The sequence below is a fragment of the Hypanus sabinus genome, chromosome 7 (genome assembly GCF_030144855.1).
Source record: "Hypanus sabinus isolate sHypSab1 chromosome 7, sHypSab1.hap1, whole genome shotgun sequence".
Taxonomy (NCBI): Eukaryota; Metazoa; Chordata; class Chondrichthyes; order Myliobatiformes; family Dasyatidae; genus Hypanus; species Hypanus sabinus.
Window position 1 is genome coordinate 7,141,644 of NC_082712.1, and position 20,268 is coordinate 7,161,911.

Here is a 20,268-nt window from a genome sequence, read left to right on the forward strand (position 1 = left end):
ACATACAACAAAGACTGACAAACAATGCATGAAAGGCAACAGACAGTGCAAATACAAAAAGAAACAAAAACAAATTAGTAATAAATCTGCAATAAATACCAAGAACATGAGTTGTACAGTCCTTGAAATTGAGTCCAAAGAGGTTGTGGAATCAGTTCAATGCTGGGGTGTGTGAATTTAACCTCTCTGGTTCGAGAGCCTGATGGTTATGGGGAAATTACTGTTCCTGAACCTGGTGGTTGAGACCTGAGGCTCTTGTACCTTTTCCAGATGGCAGCAGTCTCACTATCGTCTCCTATCACTTCCTTCTTCTTTAGCTCCCAGTTTTTTACAACCCCTCCTCAACACATATACCTACCCCCTTGCTTGGTCTCACCTATTACCCGCCATCTTGTACTCCTTCCCCTCCCACCACCTTCTTATTCTGGCTTCCTTCCACTTCCTTCCCAATCCTGATGAAGGGTCTTGGCCCAAAACATTGACTGTTTATTCCCCACCATGGATGTTTCCTGACCTGCTGAGTTCCTCCAGCATTTTATGTGTGCATTTCTATGGATTTCTAGCATCTGCAGAAATGCTTGCAGTTAACCACTGACCTTGTTTGGGGAAGAAACATTGGACCGGTCCGAACTGGCACTGTGCTTTGAGGCTGGACTGCAAGGTATCTGATGCGGATCAGGCAAAGCTCGGCCCTCCACTTCTGCCAACATACATTCTTGGTATAATGTTGACTTCAGGAAACGGGTATAGCTGTCAAACTTCATCAGGCTGAAAATCTACTTTGAAGAAAAGAAATGCTGTGTTATATATATTCTTCTTTTCATCTCAGTGTGTTTATTGAATGATCTGCATGTGTAAATGGACCATGAAATGATGATTACTCTTGGATCAGAATCTAATATCACAGACTTAACTGAAAATTCTTTAGTCAAGATATTTTTAAATACAAGTGTGTTATTCATACAAATTACATTAACTTGAAGCTTTCCAGATTAGTAAGTGAATACAGGCACTTCTTGTTATACCTGCAATTGTTGCTCTTTAAACATATCGGGGTGTGGTGCATTGATGATATCGTCAGCTAACTGTGCCTGGCTGTCGATATTGACAGGAGTGACTGCTTTGTTGGACAAGAAATTGTTGTAGATCTCCCGAGCTCGACACAAAAGCTGTGAATGACAGTGAAATTAGACAAACAACAAAGAGAATACTGGCAGTAAAAAATATCCAATTATCATTATCAACACATGGATGATTTTCAATTAAAGGCACAAAGAAAGTGAAAACTGTGATACATTTAATCTCTTCCATTTGAGCTAAACATTGGAATATGTAACTAATACACAACTAGGTGTTTTGGAGAGATTGTGATGAGTGCATGGAACACACTGCCAAGGGTAATTATAAATGCAGACACATTAGGGACATTTAAGAAACTCTTAGATAAGCACATGGATGGAAGAAAAATGGAGGGCTATGTGGAAGGGAAGGGTTAGATTGATCTTCGAGTAGGTTAAAAGATTAACACAACCACATGGGCCAAACGACCTGTACTGTACTGTTCGATTTCCTGCTTTGATCAATTATAAAAAAAGGTTTGATAAAATTTTACCAAACTCCTTTCTTTATAATTGATCAAAGCAAGGAAATTGAAAATTACAACAAAAAATTTTGTCAATAAAGTCAAATCGGCCTTGACCTCGGCCTCCAAATAAGATTAAAATGATGGATTTTTTCTCCAGCACCTGTTTTGCAAATGTAACCACTAAATAGCCAGTCTCTCCAAATCAGGCAGACTGAAGTTAAACTAGTTTCACTGTGTTTTTGTATCCTAATGCACTCTATTACAAACTTTAATGTGTGAATGGACTGAGATTTTGCTCAAAGATTTTTCTCAACACATCTGAAAGAGGGCAGCATCTTTAGAATAAATCATATAGAGTACAATGCAACAAGCTAAAGCCCCAGTCCAACACACTTTTCCCACAGTTCCAGCACTTGCTTTTCCAAAGTTCCTTCTGAAGATGAATCACTCTGTATCAAAACTGTAAAGTACTGAAAACACTAAGCAGTTCAGGCAGTATTTTTAGAGAGAGAAACAGAATTAATGTTTCATGGTAAAAACTCTTCAACAGAACAATCTGTTTCAATCATCTTACACTTCTATCTCTAATCATTCTTTGTACATAATATCTATTTTCTCTCACCTATGCGGTGACTCAACTGGTACAGCTCCTGTCATACAGCGTCAGAAACCCAGGTGCAATCCTGACTTTTCATTTACATTCATTTCAAGAGGACTACAATATAAAAGCAAGGGTATAGTTTTGAGAATTTATAAGGCACTGTTGAGATCTCACTTAGAGTCTTATGAGCAGTTTTTGGGCCCCTTATCTAAGAAAGGATGTGCTGACATTGAAGAGGGTTCAAAGGAGGTTCACAAAAATGATTCTGGTATTGAAAGGCTTATCATGAGGCTCTAGGCCTGTACTCACTGAAGCTCAGAAGAATTGGGGGGAAGGGGGTGAATCTCATTGAAACCTATCAAATATTGAAAGGCCACACAGAGTGAATGTGGAGAGGATGTTTCCTCCAGTGGGAGAGTCGAGAACCAAAGGGCACATCCTCAAACTAGAGGGATGTCCACTTAGAACAGAAATGAGGAGGAATTCCTTTACCAGAGAGTGGTGGATCTGTGGAATTTGTTGTAGCAGGCAAAGTCACTGGCTATATTGAAGGCAGAGGTTGATAAGTTCTTAATTAGTCAAGGCATGAAGAGTTTCAGGGAGAAGGCAGGAGATCGGGGCTGAGGGGAAAATGGATCAGCCATGATGAAATGGCGGAGCAGACTCAATGGGCCAAATGGCTTTTCTGCACCTAAATCTTATGGTATTGATTAGTATAAATGGACAGTAGATGGTCAACATGGACTCTGAGCTGAAGGGCCTGCTTCCATGCTCTATGTCTCTATGACTGGGTCCCTGGAGTAGTGCAAGTAGAAAGTGGCAGGCATAGGAATGACGACAGCTATTGGGCACTGATCTGAGAAACAAGAGGATTTTGAAGCTAAGTGGAATATAGGTTTATGGGCAGAGGCTAAGACTGAGTGTTAAGAGCTGGTAATCATTTAGAAAATGAAAGGAGAAAGTCATTCAGTGTCATGCTCTGTAGCGGTTGCACTTCATTCTCTAATGTTTTCCCTCTTTTCACCTCGATGCACTGTGTAATGAGTCTCACTGTATGAGCATCATGCAAGACGGGATTTTCACTGTAACTTGGTACACATGATTGTAATAAACCAATTCCAATATCTCGAGAGCCGGTTTGTGGTTAGGATTCAGTAGGGTGCAGGCTATGGTCAGTGGCTGGGATCAGGTTGTGATTGAGAATCAGGGGTGGAAGGGGGGAAGTAAAGGAGTTGGTATTAGCTGTAAGCTGTGCCAGGCCTGCAAACAAAAATATGTAGAGAAACCAATCATTTATGGCAGTCCCTTCCAATGTAAAACACATCATAATTCTGGGAGTAACCAGAATTGGGAGGACTCAAGTATTGAATTTATTAATCTCATGTCAGGGTAAGGGGTAGGGTTATCCACCTCCTTTCTCATTCCAGGTGTGCTGCATGATCTTTACTGAACATAGAACAGTACAGCACAGATTCAACCTGCTCTAAGATCAATCTAAACCTTTCATCCCACAAAGACCTCCATTTTTCTTTCATGCACGTGCCCATCTCAGAGTCGTACCCCACCACTATGCTACACAGAACAGTACAGCACAGTACAGCTCCTTGGCCCACAATATTGTGTTGACCCTTTCAACTGCTCCAAGATCAACCTAACCTTTCCCTCCCACATAGCCCTCCATTACTGCTATTGTACAGAGTGTTGGTGAGGCCACTCCTGGAATATAGCAAGCCATTTTGGTTCCCTTATCTAAAAGTGATAGAGTAACATTGGAGACTATAGTAGAAAGGCAATTCACTGCCATAACAAGGTTGTCCTACCAGACAGTTTGACTCTTTCAAGTTATGCAGAACAGTAAGCAGTCCCAAATGTATCTATTTCTACCACCAACCCTGGCAGTGCATTCTATGTACCCACCATCTCTGTGTAAAAACCTACCTCAGACATCCCCCTACACTTTCCTCGACTACAGCTCAACACTCAGTATTATAATTCCAAGCAAACTCCTAGACCTGGGACTCAACACGACCCTTTGCAACTGGATCCTTGACTTCCTGACCAACGAACTATAATCGTATTTCCAGAGATCCTTTGTTTTTTTTACACAATTTATTTGTTTTTTTTTTCTTTTCTCTCATGAATTACCTTCATTCATGCATTAACTCGGCATCAGATATACCATTTTGACAACCATGTTCTCCACCCTATCTCAAACATTCCCTCTGGTCTTTCCACCCCTCCTCCTTCAGCATAAACTGAGCTTGTTTTCTCATTTTTCCAGTTCTGATGAAAACTCGTGGACTTCAAAAGGGGTATCCACTTTTCTCTCCAAAGATACTGCCTGATTTTTAAATCTTTATTTATAATTTTCTGTCATTTTCTGCGCTCTGATCCTATGACTATCACAGGGGTAATAGGTGCTCAGTTGAATTTCCAGCATAAACTGTAACAAGAAAAGTGACCACAATCAATCTACTGTACTGAAGAAACAGAGTAATGGGGATCCAATATCCACAGTCATTATGTTTTCTTCTATTATTATTCGTTTTCTTCTAATATATCCTGTTAACTTCATAAAGTCATAGTCATACAATACAGAAAGGCATTTCGGCCCACCAGCCACTTTGCCCATCTAGACTAGGCCATATCCTTCTATGAAGAGTCTATTCTAAATAAAGAGCCTGTTCAAATGCCTCTAAAACTTACTGATTGTATCTAGTCTCACCACCTCCTCTGGTAGTGTGTTCTAGATATCAACCGATCTCTATGTAAAAAACCTTTCCCTTCAGATCACCTTTAAATTTCTTCCCCTCACTTTAAACCTATGCACAGCTGGTTTTGATATCCATACCATACCCAGAGTAGAAGATTCTGACTCTCTACTCTGTCACCATATAACCATAACAGCACAGAAACAGGCCATCTCGGCCCTTCTAGTCCATGCCAAACGCTTACTCTCACCTAGTCCCACTGGCCCACACTCAGCCCATAACCCTCCATTCCTTTCCTGTCCATATACCCATCCAATTTTACTTTAAATGACAATACCAAACCTGCCTCTACCACTTCTATTGGAAGCTCGTTCCAAACAGCTACCACTCCCTGAGTAAAGAAATTCTCCCTCGTGTTACCCTTAAATTTTTGCCCCCTAACTCTCAACTCATGTCCTCTTGCTTGAATCTCCCCTACTCTCAATGGAAAAAGCCTATCCACGTCAACTCGATCTATACCCCTCATAATTTTAAATACCTCTATCAAGTACCCCTCAACCTTCTATGCTCCAAAGAATAAAGACTTACCTTGTTCAACCTTTCCCTGTAACTTAGGTGCTGAAACCCAGGTAACATTCTAGTAAATCTCCTCTGTACTCTCTCTATTTCGTTGACATCTTTCCTATAATTCGGTGACCAGAACTGTACACAATACTCCAAATTCGGCCTTACCAATGCCTTGTACAATTTTAACATTACATCCCAAGTCCTATACTCAATGCTCTGATTTATAAAGGCCAGCATACCAAAAGCTTTCTTCACCACCCTATCCACATGAGATTCCACCTTCAGGGAACTATGCACCATTATTCCTAGATCACTCTGTTCTACTGCATTCTTCAATGCCCTACCATTTACCATGTATGTCCTATTTGGATTATTCCTACCAAAATGTAGCACCTCACACTTATCAGCATTAAACTCCATCTGCCATCATTTAGCCCATTCTTCTAACTGGTCTAAATCTCTCTGCAAGCTTTGAAAACCTACTTCATTATCCACAACGCCACCAATCTTAGTATCATCTGCAAACTTACTAATCCAATTCACCACCCCATCATCCAGATCATTAATGTATATAGAACATAGAACAGTACAGCACATCACAGGCCCTTCGGCCCACAATGTTATGCCGACCCTCAAAACCTGCCTCCCATATAACCCCCCACCTTAAATTCCTCCATATACCTGTCTAGTAGTCTCTTAAACTTCACTAGTGTCTCTGCCTCCACCACTGACTCAGGCAGTGCATTCCACGCACCAACCACTCTCTGAGTGAAAAACCTTCCTCTAATATCCCCCTTGAACTTCCCTCCCCTTACCTTAAAGCCATGTCCTCTTGTACTGAGCAGTGGTGCCCTGGGGAAGAGGCGCTGGCTGTCCACTCTGTCTATTCCTCTTAATATCTTGTACACCTCTATCATGTCTCCTCTCATCCTCCTTCTCTCCAAAGAGTAAAGCCCTTGCTCCCTTAATATGACAAACAACATTGGACGCAGTACAGATCCCTGAGGCACACCACTAGTCACTGGCCTCCAACCTGACAAACAGTTATCCACCACTACTCTCTGGCATCTCCTATCTCAGGGGTCGGCAACGTTTATTATCACTGAAAGAGCCAATATGGACCCATTTCCCACAGAAAAGAAAACACTGGGAGCCACAAAATGAAATCACACTGCATACAACGGGGGTTTTTTTTGCCTTTATGCTATGTATAAACAAACTATAATGTGTTGCATTTATGAAATTGATGAACTCCTGCAGAGAAAACGAAATTACATTTCTGCATGCAACAAAAACATTTTGAACTCCGATAAAAAAGACCTTGGGTTGAAGGTTACTCCATAGTTAGCCTACCTTGGATCGAAGAATTAAAAGAAAGCGCTCACTGGCGGGTGTCAGGCATTGGCAGTGGTGACGTATATTAATAGCGATAAAAAAACACGTTGTAGCGGTGTGCTACACGCAGCGCTAAAATAAAGACTGCAGTCAAAGGTAACTTTATTCGAACTAAACAGCCTTGCTTTAAAGCCTCCCTCAACCCGTCCCCGTGGGCGCGGATGCTCCAAAAGACACGTACTCACAAACCCCCGTAGGCTATCTCCCTTAGCCGGAACAGTGGCTAATTGTGAGCCGGTTCGGATGTGCCAGGAAACGGTGTCTCCGCAAAGTTTTCAGATTGTACAAGATCACCATAATCTTCAAATTTCGAATTACATTTCAAAAGCTAACAAACCACGGGGAGCCGCATCACAGAGATCAAAGAGCCGCATGTGGCTCTGGAGCCGCAGGTTGCCGACCTCTGTCCTATCTAGACACTGTTGAATCCATTTTACTACTTCAATATTAATACCTAACGATTGAACCTTCCTAACTAACCTTCTGTGTGGAACCTTGTCAAAGGCCTTACTGAAGTCCATATAGACAACATCCACTGCTGTACCCTCGTCAACATTCCTCGTAATCTCTTCAAAAAATTCAATATTTGTCAAACATGACCTTCCACACACAAAACTATGCTGACTGTTCCTAATCAGATCCTGTGTATCCAGATAATTATATATACCATCTCTAAGAATACTTTCCATTAATTTACCCACCACTGACGTCAAACTGACAGGCCTATAATTGCTAGGTTTACTCTTGGAACCCTTTTTAAACAATGGAACCACATGAGTAATACGCCAATCCTCTGGCACCATCCCCGTTTCTAATGACATTTGAAATATTTTTGTCAGAGCCCCTGTTATTTCTACACTAACTTCCCTCAAGGTCCCAGGGAATATCCTGTCAGGACCTGGTGATTTATCCACTTTTATATTCCTTAAAAGCGCCAGTACTTCTTCCTCTTTACTCGTCATAGTTTCCATAACAACCCTACTTGTTTCCCTTACCTTACACAATTCAATATCCTTCTCCTTAGTAAATACCGAAGAAAAGAAATTGTTCAAAATCTCCCCCATCTCTTTCGGCTCCACTCCCACAATTTTAAATACCACTATCAAGTTATCCTTCAACTTCCTTTTCTCTCGGGAAAACAAACCCAGCCCATACAATCCCTCCTTATAACTGTTAGATCTGCTGATTTTGATCCACAGACTCTTCAGAAGCCATAAAACTTGGTGGTTAAGGCTGTTTTATTAAGTGTTACAAGAATAAAGAAAATGAGACAAAGAAAAACAAGTCGGGGTCATCTCATATTCAAATGAGATAACCCCATTCCAGTGATAAAAATACACCTATAAAATAGCCAGATTAAAGCGGCATGACATCTCAAAAAAAATGAGAAGCTTCTAGAAAATACAGGATCAGCTATACTACAACTATTTACTGACCAATTACATGTAAACAGGCGATTATACAAAAATTATAAAAAGCATAGGAAAGTTAAACTAAGAAAAATAATGGTTCTTCATCCTAATCCAAAGTAACTAAAGTCTTCTAATCCAGACAACATCCCAGTGACATCCTTGCAATATGCTTGCACTACCCTCTCTACTGCAATCCTATCCTTCAGGTAGTGTGCTGACCAGAAATGCACACAGCACTTCAAATGTGGTTTAATCATTGTGGGTGTTATAGTCATTGTGGACCGGACGGGCTGTATTATTCTATGTTAACTAATGTTGTGTGCAATTTCCTTGAGATTTTAATCTGAAAGCACTCACTTAAAATTTCACTGTCTCAAATATCTTCCCTCTCCTCATTCTAACTGTATATGTCCTCCCATGGCAACAGTCTAAATCAAAAACTTCAAGGGAAAGAACATTTATGTGGAAAATAAAAAAACGGTTAAGCTTTTAAAATAATTCTCACCTGTTTCTTGTCATGTTGAGGAATTTGGCTGAAATACTCGCAGTTCTGCCAGAATAAGATATTTTCTTCACTAAATTCTTTCTTCAGAAACTCCTAAAAAAAAAGAAAATTCCCTCATTAATACATTATATTAACTATAGAAGCAATTCTAGGGAAAATATTGTGATGCACTTTACTTGCAGAGAAATCTTGTACATCTGAACCTTGAAGTTATATACTGAACAGGAGGATAACATCAAGAGTATTACATGACTGCTGCCTTGTAAAGAAATGCTAATCTCCAGCAGAAATGGAAATTCACATGCCAGCTGCCTTTTCTTGCTGTTAGGTAGAACTTCCAAATCGCTTGGCGCCATTCATATAAGACAACTGCTACATTTGTTTACCTGACAATATCTCCTGCATTTTCAAGTAATCTGTCATACATCAGGAGTAAAGAATTTACAACTTTGTTTCTCCTTCTCTTTCTAACTGGCCTGCAGTAACCCAAATTGTGAGACCTTTTGGAAATAAGTCAACAGGAAAAAAATATTGGAGCCCTCTAAATGTTGACTTTTAAAGTAGAGTCATGGGATGACACAGCAGAGTAGTCACATGGTAGTCAAAGTCACACTTTGTCACATGGTGTGAGCAGAATCATCTGCAGCTTAATGTGAAAAAGACTAATGAGCTGGTGGTGGACCTGAGGAAGGCTAAGGCACCGGTGACCCCTGTTTCCATCCAAGGGGTCAGTGTGGACATGGTGGAGGATTACAAATACCTGGGGATACGAATTGACAATAAACTGGACTAGTCAAAGAACATGGAGGCTGTCTACAAGAAAAGGCAGAGCTGTCTCTACTTCCTGAGGAGACTGAGGTCCTTTAACATCTGCCAGACGACGCTGAGGATGTTCTACGAGGCTGTGGTGGCCAGTGCTATCATGTTTGCTGTTGTGTGCTGGGGCAGCAGGCTGAGGGTAGCAGACACCAACAGAATCAACAAACTCATTCGTAAGGCCAGTGATGTTGTGGGGGTGGAACTGGATTCTCTGACGGTGGTGTCTGAAAAGAGGATGCTGTCCAACTTGCATGCCATCTTGGACAATGACTCCCATCCACTCCATAATGTACTGGTTAGGCACAGGAGTACATTCAGCCAGAGGCTCATTCCACCGAGATGTAACAATGAGCGTCATAGGAAGTCATTCCTCTCTGTGGCCATCAAATTTTACAACTCCTCCCTCGGAATGTCAGACACCCTGAGCCAATAGGCTGGTCCTGGACTTATTTCCACTTGGCATGATTAACTTATTATTATTTAATTATTTATGGTTTTATATTGCTATATTTCTTCACTATTCTTGGTTGGTGCGGCTGTAACAAAACCCAGTTTCCCTCGGGATCAATAAAGTATGTCTGTCTGTCTGTCTGTAGCAGCTAGAGTAATGCTGTTACAGCACCAGTAATTCAGGTTCAATTCCCACCACTGTCTGTAAGGAAATTGTACATTCTCCCCATGACTGCATGAGTTTCCTCCAGTTACTCTGGTTTCCTTCCACATTCCAGACATACGAGTTAGGGTTAGTAAGTTATGGGCAATGCTATTTTGGTGCTGGAAACATGGCAACACTTGCAGACTGCCCCAGCATATCCTTGGACTGTGTAGGTCACTGATGCAAACAACGCATTTCACTGTATCACAAACCAAAGAAAACCTGCAGATGCTGGAAATCAAAGCAACACACACAAAGTGCTGGAGGAACTCAGCAGGTCAGACAGCATCTATAGAAAAAAGTACAGTCGACGTTTCAGGCCAAGACCCTGCCAAAAGGGTCTTAGCCCAAAACGTCAACTGTACTTTTTTCCATAGATGTTGCCTGGCTTGCTGAGTTCCTCCAGCATTTTGTGTGTGTTGCATTTCATTGTATGTTTTGTTCCAGTTTAAGATGGCGCTGATGAAGCATGGTGATGACTATTAATTACTTTATTAACCATACTTCTTGATAACAATCACTGCAATCAATAGCCTGTAACTCACTTTTCGGAGTCAAGCTTTTGAAACGCCTGAACAACCCGGCATTTTTGCAGTGTGAACTGAAATCCCAAAGGTGCAGGACAGTTGTGGCGTGTTATCTACAGGCCAAGTTGAGGCAGTGGACCCAAGAGTGAGGAACTAGCCAAAGTTCAAAGCAACAGAACCGAAACGAGGCAGAGTTGAGGCGGTGGGGCATGGGCCCAAGACAGAACAACCAGCAGAGGTTTGACTGACTTAAGCACCAGGCCGAATTGGAAAGGCTCAATACGGGCTGAATTGAGGTAAGGCAGCAGGTCCCGGGTCCAAGAGTGATGATCAACCCACTGTTTAGCCGACTTAAGCAACAAGCCAGATTAAAAGGGTCAGGGTGTTAGGAAAGAGGCATGGGAATGGGCCATTGTTCAGCTCACTGCTATAACGAGATTTAGTCATCTCTACACTGAACTGGGGCTGTGGCCTGCAACTAACAGGCCCCTGGATCAGCTGCAGTGATGACTGGCGTCGTGGCTGTGGGCTCACATTCATAAATTTTGGTTCTGAGTATTATTTGCTTACTTTTATTGTCTGCACATTGGGCGTTTGATGGTCTTTTGTTTAATGGTTCTATTGCGTTTCTTTGTTTTGTAGCTGCCTGTAAGTAGATTGTATATAGTATACATAATTTGATAATGAAGGTATTTTGAACTCTGTATATGCAACAAATAAAGCTAATCTTTAATCTTTAAGAAAATGAGTTGGCTTTCTGGCAAAGTTGTAAGTCATTCTGAAATAAGATAAATAACCTGAGTACACATAAGCATGCAAATTCCAACCAAAATATCGATCTTTACAGTGCTATGAACTGCCTTTCTTTGTCCAAATTTTTAATGACATTTAAGATACCACCAAGTAAATTTGCTGTTTCTGAGAGCTTGATTCATCACGTTGCCTTATCATCTTGTTTTCTAACTAAAGATTTTTTTTTTCTAAGCATAGCAAAGGGTCCTCTTTCCACACAGATGAGGAGCAATTTCAACTTTAAGTTCTGCTTTTAATGTCATGAGCTCACAATGAACTTGTTCTGTGCAAACAGCTGCATTCATGATTCCCCCTCGGAGAAATTTTAACTCAGCAAATATCATAGACAATAGACAATAGGTGCAGAAGTAGACCATTCGGCCCCTCGAGCCTGCACCGCCATTTTGAGATCATGGCTGATCATCTACTATCAATACCCGGTTCCTGCCTTGTCCCCATATCCCTTGATTCCCCTATCCATAAGATACCTATCTAGCTCCTTCTTGAAAGCATCCAGAGAATTGGCCTCCACTGCCTTCTGAGGCAGTGCATTCCACACCCCCACAACTCTCTGGGGAAGAAGTTTTTCCTTAACTTTGTCCTAAATGACCTACCCCTTATTCTCAATCCATGCCCTCTGGTACTGGACTCTCCCGCATCTGGAACATATTTCCTGCCTCTATCTTGTCCAATCCCTTAATAATCTTATATGTTGCAATCAGATCCCCTCTCAATCTCCTTATTTCCAGCGCGTACAAACCCAGTCTCTCTAACCTCTCTGCGTAAGACAGTCCAGACATCCCAGGAATTAACCTCGTGGATCTACGCTGCACTTCCTCTACAGCCAGAATGTCCTTCCTTAACCCTGGAGACCAAAACTGTACACAATACTCCAGGTGTGGTCTCACCAGGGCCCTGTACAAATGCAAAAGGATTTCCTTGCTCTTGTACTCAATTCCCTTTGTAATAAAGGCCAACATTCCATTAGCCTTCTTCACTGCCTGCTGCACTTGCCCATTCACCTTCAGTGACTGATGAACAAGGACTCCTAGATCTCTTTACATTTCTCCCTTACCTAACTCTACACCGTTCAGACAATAATCTGCCTTCCTGTTCTTACTCCTAAAGTGGATAACCTCACACTTATTCACATTAAACATCTGCCAAGTATCTGCCCAGTCACCCTGAATTCTCCTAACATCCTCATCACATGTCACACTGCCACCCAGCTTAGTATCATCAGCAAACTTGCTGATGTTATTCTCAATGCCTTCATCTAAATCGTTGATGTAAATCGTAAACTGCTGTGGTCCCAATACCGAGCCCTGTGGCACCCCACTAGTCACCACCTGCCATTCCGAGAAACACCCATTCACCGCTACCCTTTGCTTTCTTTCTTTCTTCTTCAATCTTTTTATTAGTTTTTTTAAAAAAAGAACATAACATAATATTATATTAAATAGGTTATGAATACAATAGATTTGAAATTAAATTAGTAACAAGATAACAATATCTTATTAAACTATCAGCGAAAAAGGATCATACAATATCAATCTAATCTATATTGATTATACATGAAAAGATTAAAAATAATCATCAAAAGAAAAAAAATGTGTAAAATATAAGAAAAAATGTATATTTAAGGAAATAATTAAAAAAAACCTAAACTAACATGGGCAGTAATAATAGTTTATAAGTATATGATAGTGTCAAAAACTCCGGAACTCCATACCAGAACAAGAATAATAAGAGTAAAGGTCTGGAAGAAGTCAAATTAATTCATATGAAAGTGTCGAATGAACGGTCCCCAAGTTTCTTCAAACTTAATTGATGAATCAAAAATAGTACTTTTAATTTTTTCTAAACTTAAACAAGAAATAGTTTGAGAGAACCACTGAAATGTGGTAGGAGGATTTACTTCTTTCCAATTTTGTAATATGGATCTCCTGGCCATTAATGTTACAAAGGCAATCATTCGTCTAATTGAAGGGGAGAATCGACTATCATCTTCATTTGGTATACCAAAAATTGCAGTGATAAAATGAGGTTGTAAATCAATATTCCAAATTGAGGAAATGGTAGCAAATATGTCCTTCCAATAATTATGTAAAGTGGGACATGACCAAAACATGTGGGTCAATGAAGCCACATCTAAATGACATCTGTCACATTGAGGATTAAAATGAGAATAAAACCGAGCAAGCTTATCTTTAGACATGAGCTCTATGTACAACCTTAAATTGTATTAAAGCATGTTTAGCACATATAGAAAAAGAATTAACCATTTGTAAAATTTTTTCCCATTTTTCCGTTGAAATATTGTATTGAAGTTCTTTTTCCCATTCCTGTTTAATTCCACCTGATATCTCTGGTTGTATCTTCATAATCATATTATAAATAAGAGCCACTAATCTCTTCTGACAGGGATTTAAAGTAAAAATCATATCTGAAAAATCTATCAAAGTTGAATTAGGAAAGGATGGTAAAACTTTATACAAAAAGTTTCTAATTTGTAAATATCTAAAAAAATTAGGTTTAGGTAATTTAAATTTGTTAGAAAGTTGATCAAAAGACATCAAACTACCTTCAGAAAAAAGATCACGAAAACATATTATACCTTTCCTTTTCCATATTCTAAAAGCTTGATCTGTTAAAGAGGGTTTAAAGAAAAAATTAAGTAAGATAGGGCTATCAAGAACGAAGTTTTTTAGAGTAAAAAATTTACGAAATTGAAACCAAATTCGTAATGTATGTTTGACAATAGGGTTAGATATCTGTTTATTAAGTTTAACTAAATCAACAGGGAGAGAAGAGCCAAGAACAGAAAATAAAGAATATCCTTGTGTACCATTACATTCTAAATTTACCCACTGTGGGCACAATGGTAAATCTAAATCTAATTTCCAGTATAATAAATTCTGAATATTATTCGCCCAATAGTAAAATCTAAAATTGGGTAAAGCTAAACCACCAACTTTTTTAGATTTCTGTAACTGTCTTTTACTTAATCTGGAGTTTTTATTTTGCCACACAAATGAGGAAATTTTTGAATCAATGCTATCAAAAAAAGACTTAGGAATAAAAATTGGTAAGGCTTGAAATAAATATAAAAATTTCGGTAAGATCATCATTTTAACAGCATTGATCCGACCAACCAATGATAAGGATAAAGGAGACTGTGCTGTCTTTACGACAGTTATTTAGTTTATAATATTTTCGCTTAGTAATTCATTCAATAGTATTTTCTAGTTAGAATTAGAAGTGTTTAAAGTGTATTCATTGCATGTAAAATATATCGGCATGCGATGACGTCACATCCGGTTTCGCCGCGTCTTGTGGGAAAACACCGGTTTGAAATTAGCGCGAGGGTGGGGGCTTTCCACGAGGCTCACCTGAGCACAAGCAGTTTTGCAGGCATGAGAAATCACAGTGAGAGCAACGCTGTAAGTTAATAGATAATCGATATATTGAACTAAGATGTTAATGCTGATCCTGTTAGAGGTAACGACGGTAGATAATGTTTATGCTTTCGTTAGTTAAAGAGTCGCGGATAGTTTGCATGGAAGTGTATTTAAAGTAGTCAATGGAGCAGGTAAACTCTCCCTGTATACTGCACCTTAGTGTAATGTAGTTATAGTCACCTTTGCAAGTATTTACACTTGAAATGTGATATTAAGGAAGGAACAAATACTGTATCAATCTTGAATTGTTTTATCAACAGTTTTCACCATATGTTAATGTGAAGAGTGAACAGTAAATGGTTAATCTTACTGCGATCTGGTTTGCATTGGCTGTGGTTTATCCGGACGTTAAATTCGGCGTTTCGTTACACCCGAAGGAGAACGTTACAGAGACCATCTAGTAGTAAGTTGTTGAATTTGATGAAGCACAGGTAAAAAATTCAATCTGAATAAATCTTTATATTTCTTGGTAATTTTTATACCTAAATAAATAAAATTGTCAGTAACAATTTTAAATGGTATCCTGTCATTCAGTAAAGTTTGTGCATTTAAAGGGAAGAGTTCACTCTTATCCAAATTTAATTTGTAACCAGAAAAACTACCAAATTGAACCAACAAGGATAGAATAGCGGGAATAGAATTATCAGGATCAGAAATATATAACAACAAGTCATCAGCATAGAGCGATAACTTGTATAATTTCTCATTACGGGTAATACCAAAAATATTAGGGGATTCACGAATAGCAATGGCTAAAGGTTCTAATGCAATATTAAATAATAAAGGACTTAAGGGACAACCTTGTCTCGTACCACGAGATAATTGAAAAAAAGAGGATCTATAGTTATTCGTAAGAACAGAAGCAACAGGTTTATAATATATTAATTTAATCCATGATATAAAATTAGAACTAAAATTAAAATTTTTCAAGGCATTAAATAAGTATGTCCATTCAACTCTAACAAAAGCTTTTTCAGCATCTAATGAAATAACACATTCTGGGGTTGTGGGTGAGGAAGTGTAAATTATATTAATCAATTTTCTAACATTAAAAAAGGAGTATCGGTTCCTAATGAAACCAGTTTTTGATCTCCTGAAATAATCTGTGATAGTACCTTTTCTAACCTAATAGCTAAAATTTTTGTAAGAATCTTAAGAGTCTACATTTAGTAACGATATAGGGCGATAAGATGCACATAAAGTAGGGTCTTTATCTTTTTTAAGAATTAAAGAAATAGTAGCTTCATAAAAGGACTGGGGTAGTCTCTTCTTAGTAAATGCATCATTAAAGATTTCACATAGCCAAGGGGAAAGCAAAGAAGAAAAAGTTTTTAAAAATTCTATAATATAACCATCAGGGCCAGGAGCTTTCCCTGAATTCATCGATGAAATAGCCTCTCCTACCTCAGCCATAGAAATAGGAGCATCAAATAAACTTTGATCTTCATCTGTCAGTTTGGGAGTATTCAAATTGTTAAAAAAATTATCCATCATAGACAAATCACCATCAAATTCTGATTGATATAAAGATTTATAAAAATCTTGGAAAGTATTATTAATTTCTTTATGATCAGTAGTCAAATTACCGTCTTGTTTACGAATTTTAATAATTTGTCGCTTAGTCGAAATAGCTTTTAATTGATTAGCTAACAATTTACCAGTTCGATCACTATGGATATAAAATTGAGCCCTGGTCTTAATTAATTGATTCTCAATTGAAGAAGATAACAGTAAGCTATGTTCCATTTGCAGTTCAACTCTCTTCTTATAAAGTTCCTTGGTAGGAGTAACGGAATAAATCTTATCAATTTCTTTAATTTTATCCACCAATAAAGCTATATCTAAATATCTTTGTTTTCTTTTACCAGCAGAATATGAGATAATTTGTCCACGAATAAAAGCCTTAAAAGAGTCCCAAAGTATTCCTCTGTCAATCTCTTCGGTATAGTTTGTTGAAAAAAATAAGTCAATTTGCTGTTTTATGAAGGTAATAAATTCTGGATCTTGAAGCAAAGTAGCGTTGAGTCTCCAAGATCTAGTATTAATGAAAGAGTCCGAAATCTTGATAGATAACTTCAAAGGTGCATGATCCGAAATAGCAATAGAATCATATTTACAATCAATAACATCTGCTAATAAATGATGATCAATAAGAAAATAATCAATTCTAGAATAACTATGATATACATGTGAAAAAAATGAAAATTCTTTATCTTTAGGGTTTAAAAACCACCATATTTCAGTAATTCCCGAATCAACCATAAAAGAGTTAATAAGTAAAGCTGATCTATTCGGAAGAGTTCGAATAGGTTTAGATCTATCCATCAAAGGATTCAAACAACAATTGAAATCTCCACCCATTATCAACATATATTCATTTAGATTAGGCAGTAAATAAACGTTTAAAAAAATCAGGGCAGTCAAAATTTGGAGCGTAAATATTAACTAAAGCCACTTTTCGGTTAAAAAGTGAACCAGTAATCAACAAAAATCTGCCCTGTGGATCAGATATGATTTCATGATGTATAAATGAAATTGAGGGGTCTATAAAAATAGACACACCCCTAATTTTAGCAGTACAATTCGAATGAAATTGTTGGCCCTTCCAGAACCTAAAAAAGCGTTGATTATCCTCCCTCCTAATATGGGTCTCCTGTACAAAATAATATTAGCATTTAGTCTATGGAATACTTTAAATATTTTTTTACGTTTAATCGGATGATTTAAACCATTAGTATTCCAAGAAATAAAATTAATAGACTTATCCATCATGCTAATATTAATTGTATATATCATGAAAGGTTAAAAAAAACACATAACCCATAATTCAGGAAGAAGGAAAAATGATACAGGAGCAACCGGAGAACATGACACCTCACCAATATTAATAATTTGAAGTCGGCTCATGAACTAAAAGCAAAAAAATAAAAAGCAAAAGCGTGAAATAAGATCCCTACCCCCTCCCTCCACCCCTCGAAAGAAAGCCAAGCGGCAGGCGCATAAACTAACACTAATATTACCCCCATTTCAAGATGGCAGCTCCATAAAAAGATTTTAAAAAACTATATAACACCCAGATTTAAATATAGGGTTGCAAAGAGAGAATATATATCAATCAGAATGAAAAAATAATAATATAATAAAACAAACGATCATTAATAAAAAAAAGTATAAACATTAAAATTTGAAAGTGTAATATACCTTTAAAAAAAATTCCATGTTCAAATACAAGAAAAATGACGTTTCAAAAGCAAAGACTTATGGGAAGAAGAAACGACATTTTGAAAAAGCCATATTACAAAATATAAATGTAAGTTCAGCAATCTATTAAAAAATTTAATAAAAAAGTTATCAAAATAGGATTAAAAAAAGATTTAATAGACACTACAATATATTAAAAAAAAGACCAAAAAATCCAAAACATTCGTCCCATTTCCAAGTACAGGCAAACAAATAAATGCTTACAGAAAGCAAAGTCTTATGGGAAGAAGAAACGACATCTTAAAAAAAGTAAATCCTTATTACAAAATATAAACGTGTATATCCGAAACAAAAAAAATAATAAAAAAAGAGATATTATAAAAAATTAAAAGAGCATCTATAAACGATGATGATAGTAAAAAAAAACCAGACCCGTAGATCAGGATAAGAAGTTACAACCCAGCTTCATAGGTTAAAACTTAAAATGAAATGGCATCTTCTCTCCAAAAAATCTTCAGCATAACACATAGTTCAACTTGCACTAGAAGATCGATATTCTTCAACGAATTTCTTCGCTTCTTCCGGAGTATTAAAAAATTGCTGACTGTTGTCGTTCAACGTAATTCTAAGATTCGCTGGATATCTTAAAGCTTGTTTAAGTCCAATCGAATGAATCTCTGCCATCACTGGTTTAAAAGCGATTCTCGCTCTCATTACTTCGAATGAATAATCTTCAACAATTCGAAATGTGTTGCTATTGTGAGAAATCATACCTTTTTTACAAGCTAATCGAATTAAAAGCTCTTTCTCCCGAGGATAATGAAGGCGAACAATCACAGCTCATGGTTTGCCACTCGCAGCCGAAAACCTCGCAGCTCTGTGAGCGCGGTCGATAACAGGTTTAGTATGCAAACCTTCACCACCAAAAATTTCCCACAATAATTTAGAGAAAAATTCAGTTAAATCACCAGATTCAACTTTTTCGGGGAACCCGATAATTCGCAAATTCTGTCTGCGAGATCGGTTTTTGAGATCAGTAATTTTAAACTTATACTGATCTATTGTTTTAGCAGTCGAATGTACCTTCTTCTCCAGCGCTTCAATTGTACATACTTTTTCACAAATTAATTTTTCAAGAGTCGTAATCTTATCTTCATGCCGCTGAATATCTGATGCCTGCGAGTGAAGCTTAGTATCAAGCGATCTAACAACTCCTTCGAGTTCAGATATTTTCGTGGTAAGCTTATTTTCCAAACTTGCCAGTTTACTTTCCAATTTACTTTCTAGCCTGCTTTCCAGAGTTGCAAGTTTAGCATCCAGAAGATGTGAACTGCGTCGATGGATAAAGGATCCTTAGACGATTTCTTGCTTGTAGCCATTTTAAGTTTGACAAGATTAAATCAAATATTGTTTTAGGAAAAAAAAAGTTAATCAAAAGTATCAACTCATATGATTAGGTTCGAAAAGATTTGATTAAAGGGTGATTATAGTTGAAAAAATGAAGAGCGCCTAAAAGGCAGATGCTTACGTCGCCATCTTGAAACTCCACCCCCCCCCCCCCTTTGCTTTCTATCTGCTAACCAGTTTTCTATCCATGTCAATATCCTCCCCCCAAGCTCTGATTTTACCCACCAATCTCCTATGTGGGATCTTATCAAATGCCTTCTGAAAATCGAGTTACACTACATTCACTGGATCTCTCTTGTCTAACTTTCTGGTTACATCCTTGAAAAACTCCAATAGATTAGTCAAACATGATTTGCCCTTGGTAAATCCATGCTGGCTCGGCCCAATCCTATCACTGCTATCTAGATATGCCACTATTTCATCTTTAATAATGGACTCTAGCATCTTCCCCACTACTGATGTTAGGCTGACAGGACAATAGTTCTCTGTTTTCTCCCTCCCTCCTTTCTTAAAAAGTGGGATAACATTAGCCATTCTCCAATCCTCAGGAACTGATCTTGAATCTAAGGAACATTGGAAAATGATTAGCAATGCATCCGCAATTTCCAGAGCCACCTCCTTTAGTACCCT

The 20,268-nt window shown here is 38.1% G+C and overlaps 1 protein-coding gene across 2 annotated transcripts in view; it reads right to left on the reverse strand.

Moving 5' to 3' along the window:
• rgs12b (regulator of G protein signaling 12b) overlaps positions 1–20,268 on the reverse strand; it is a 195,934-nt gene that overhangs the window by 58,377 nt on the left and 117,289 nt on the right. For both annotated transcript variants that reach the window (XM_059974132.1, XM_059974133.1), the window contains exons 6-8: positions 8,777–8,869; positions 1,026–1,169; positions 597–776 (exon numbers count right to left, since the gene is read on the reverse strand). In XM_059974132.1, coding sequence (XP_059830115.1) covers positions 597–776; positions 1,026–1,169; positions 8,777–8,869 — 417 coding nt within the window. The remainder of the gene's footprint in view (positions 1–596; positions 777–1,025; positions 1,170–8,776; positions 8,870–20,268) is intronic.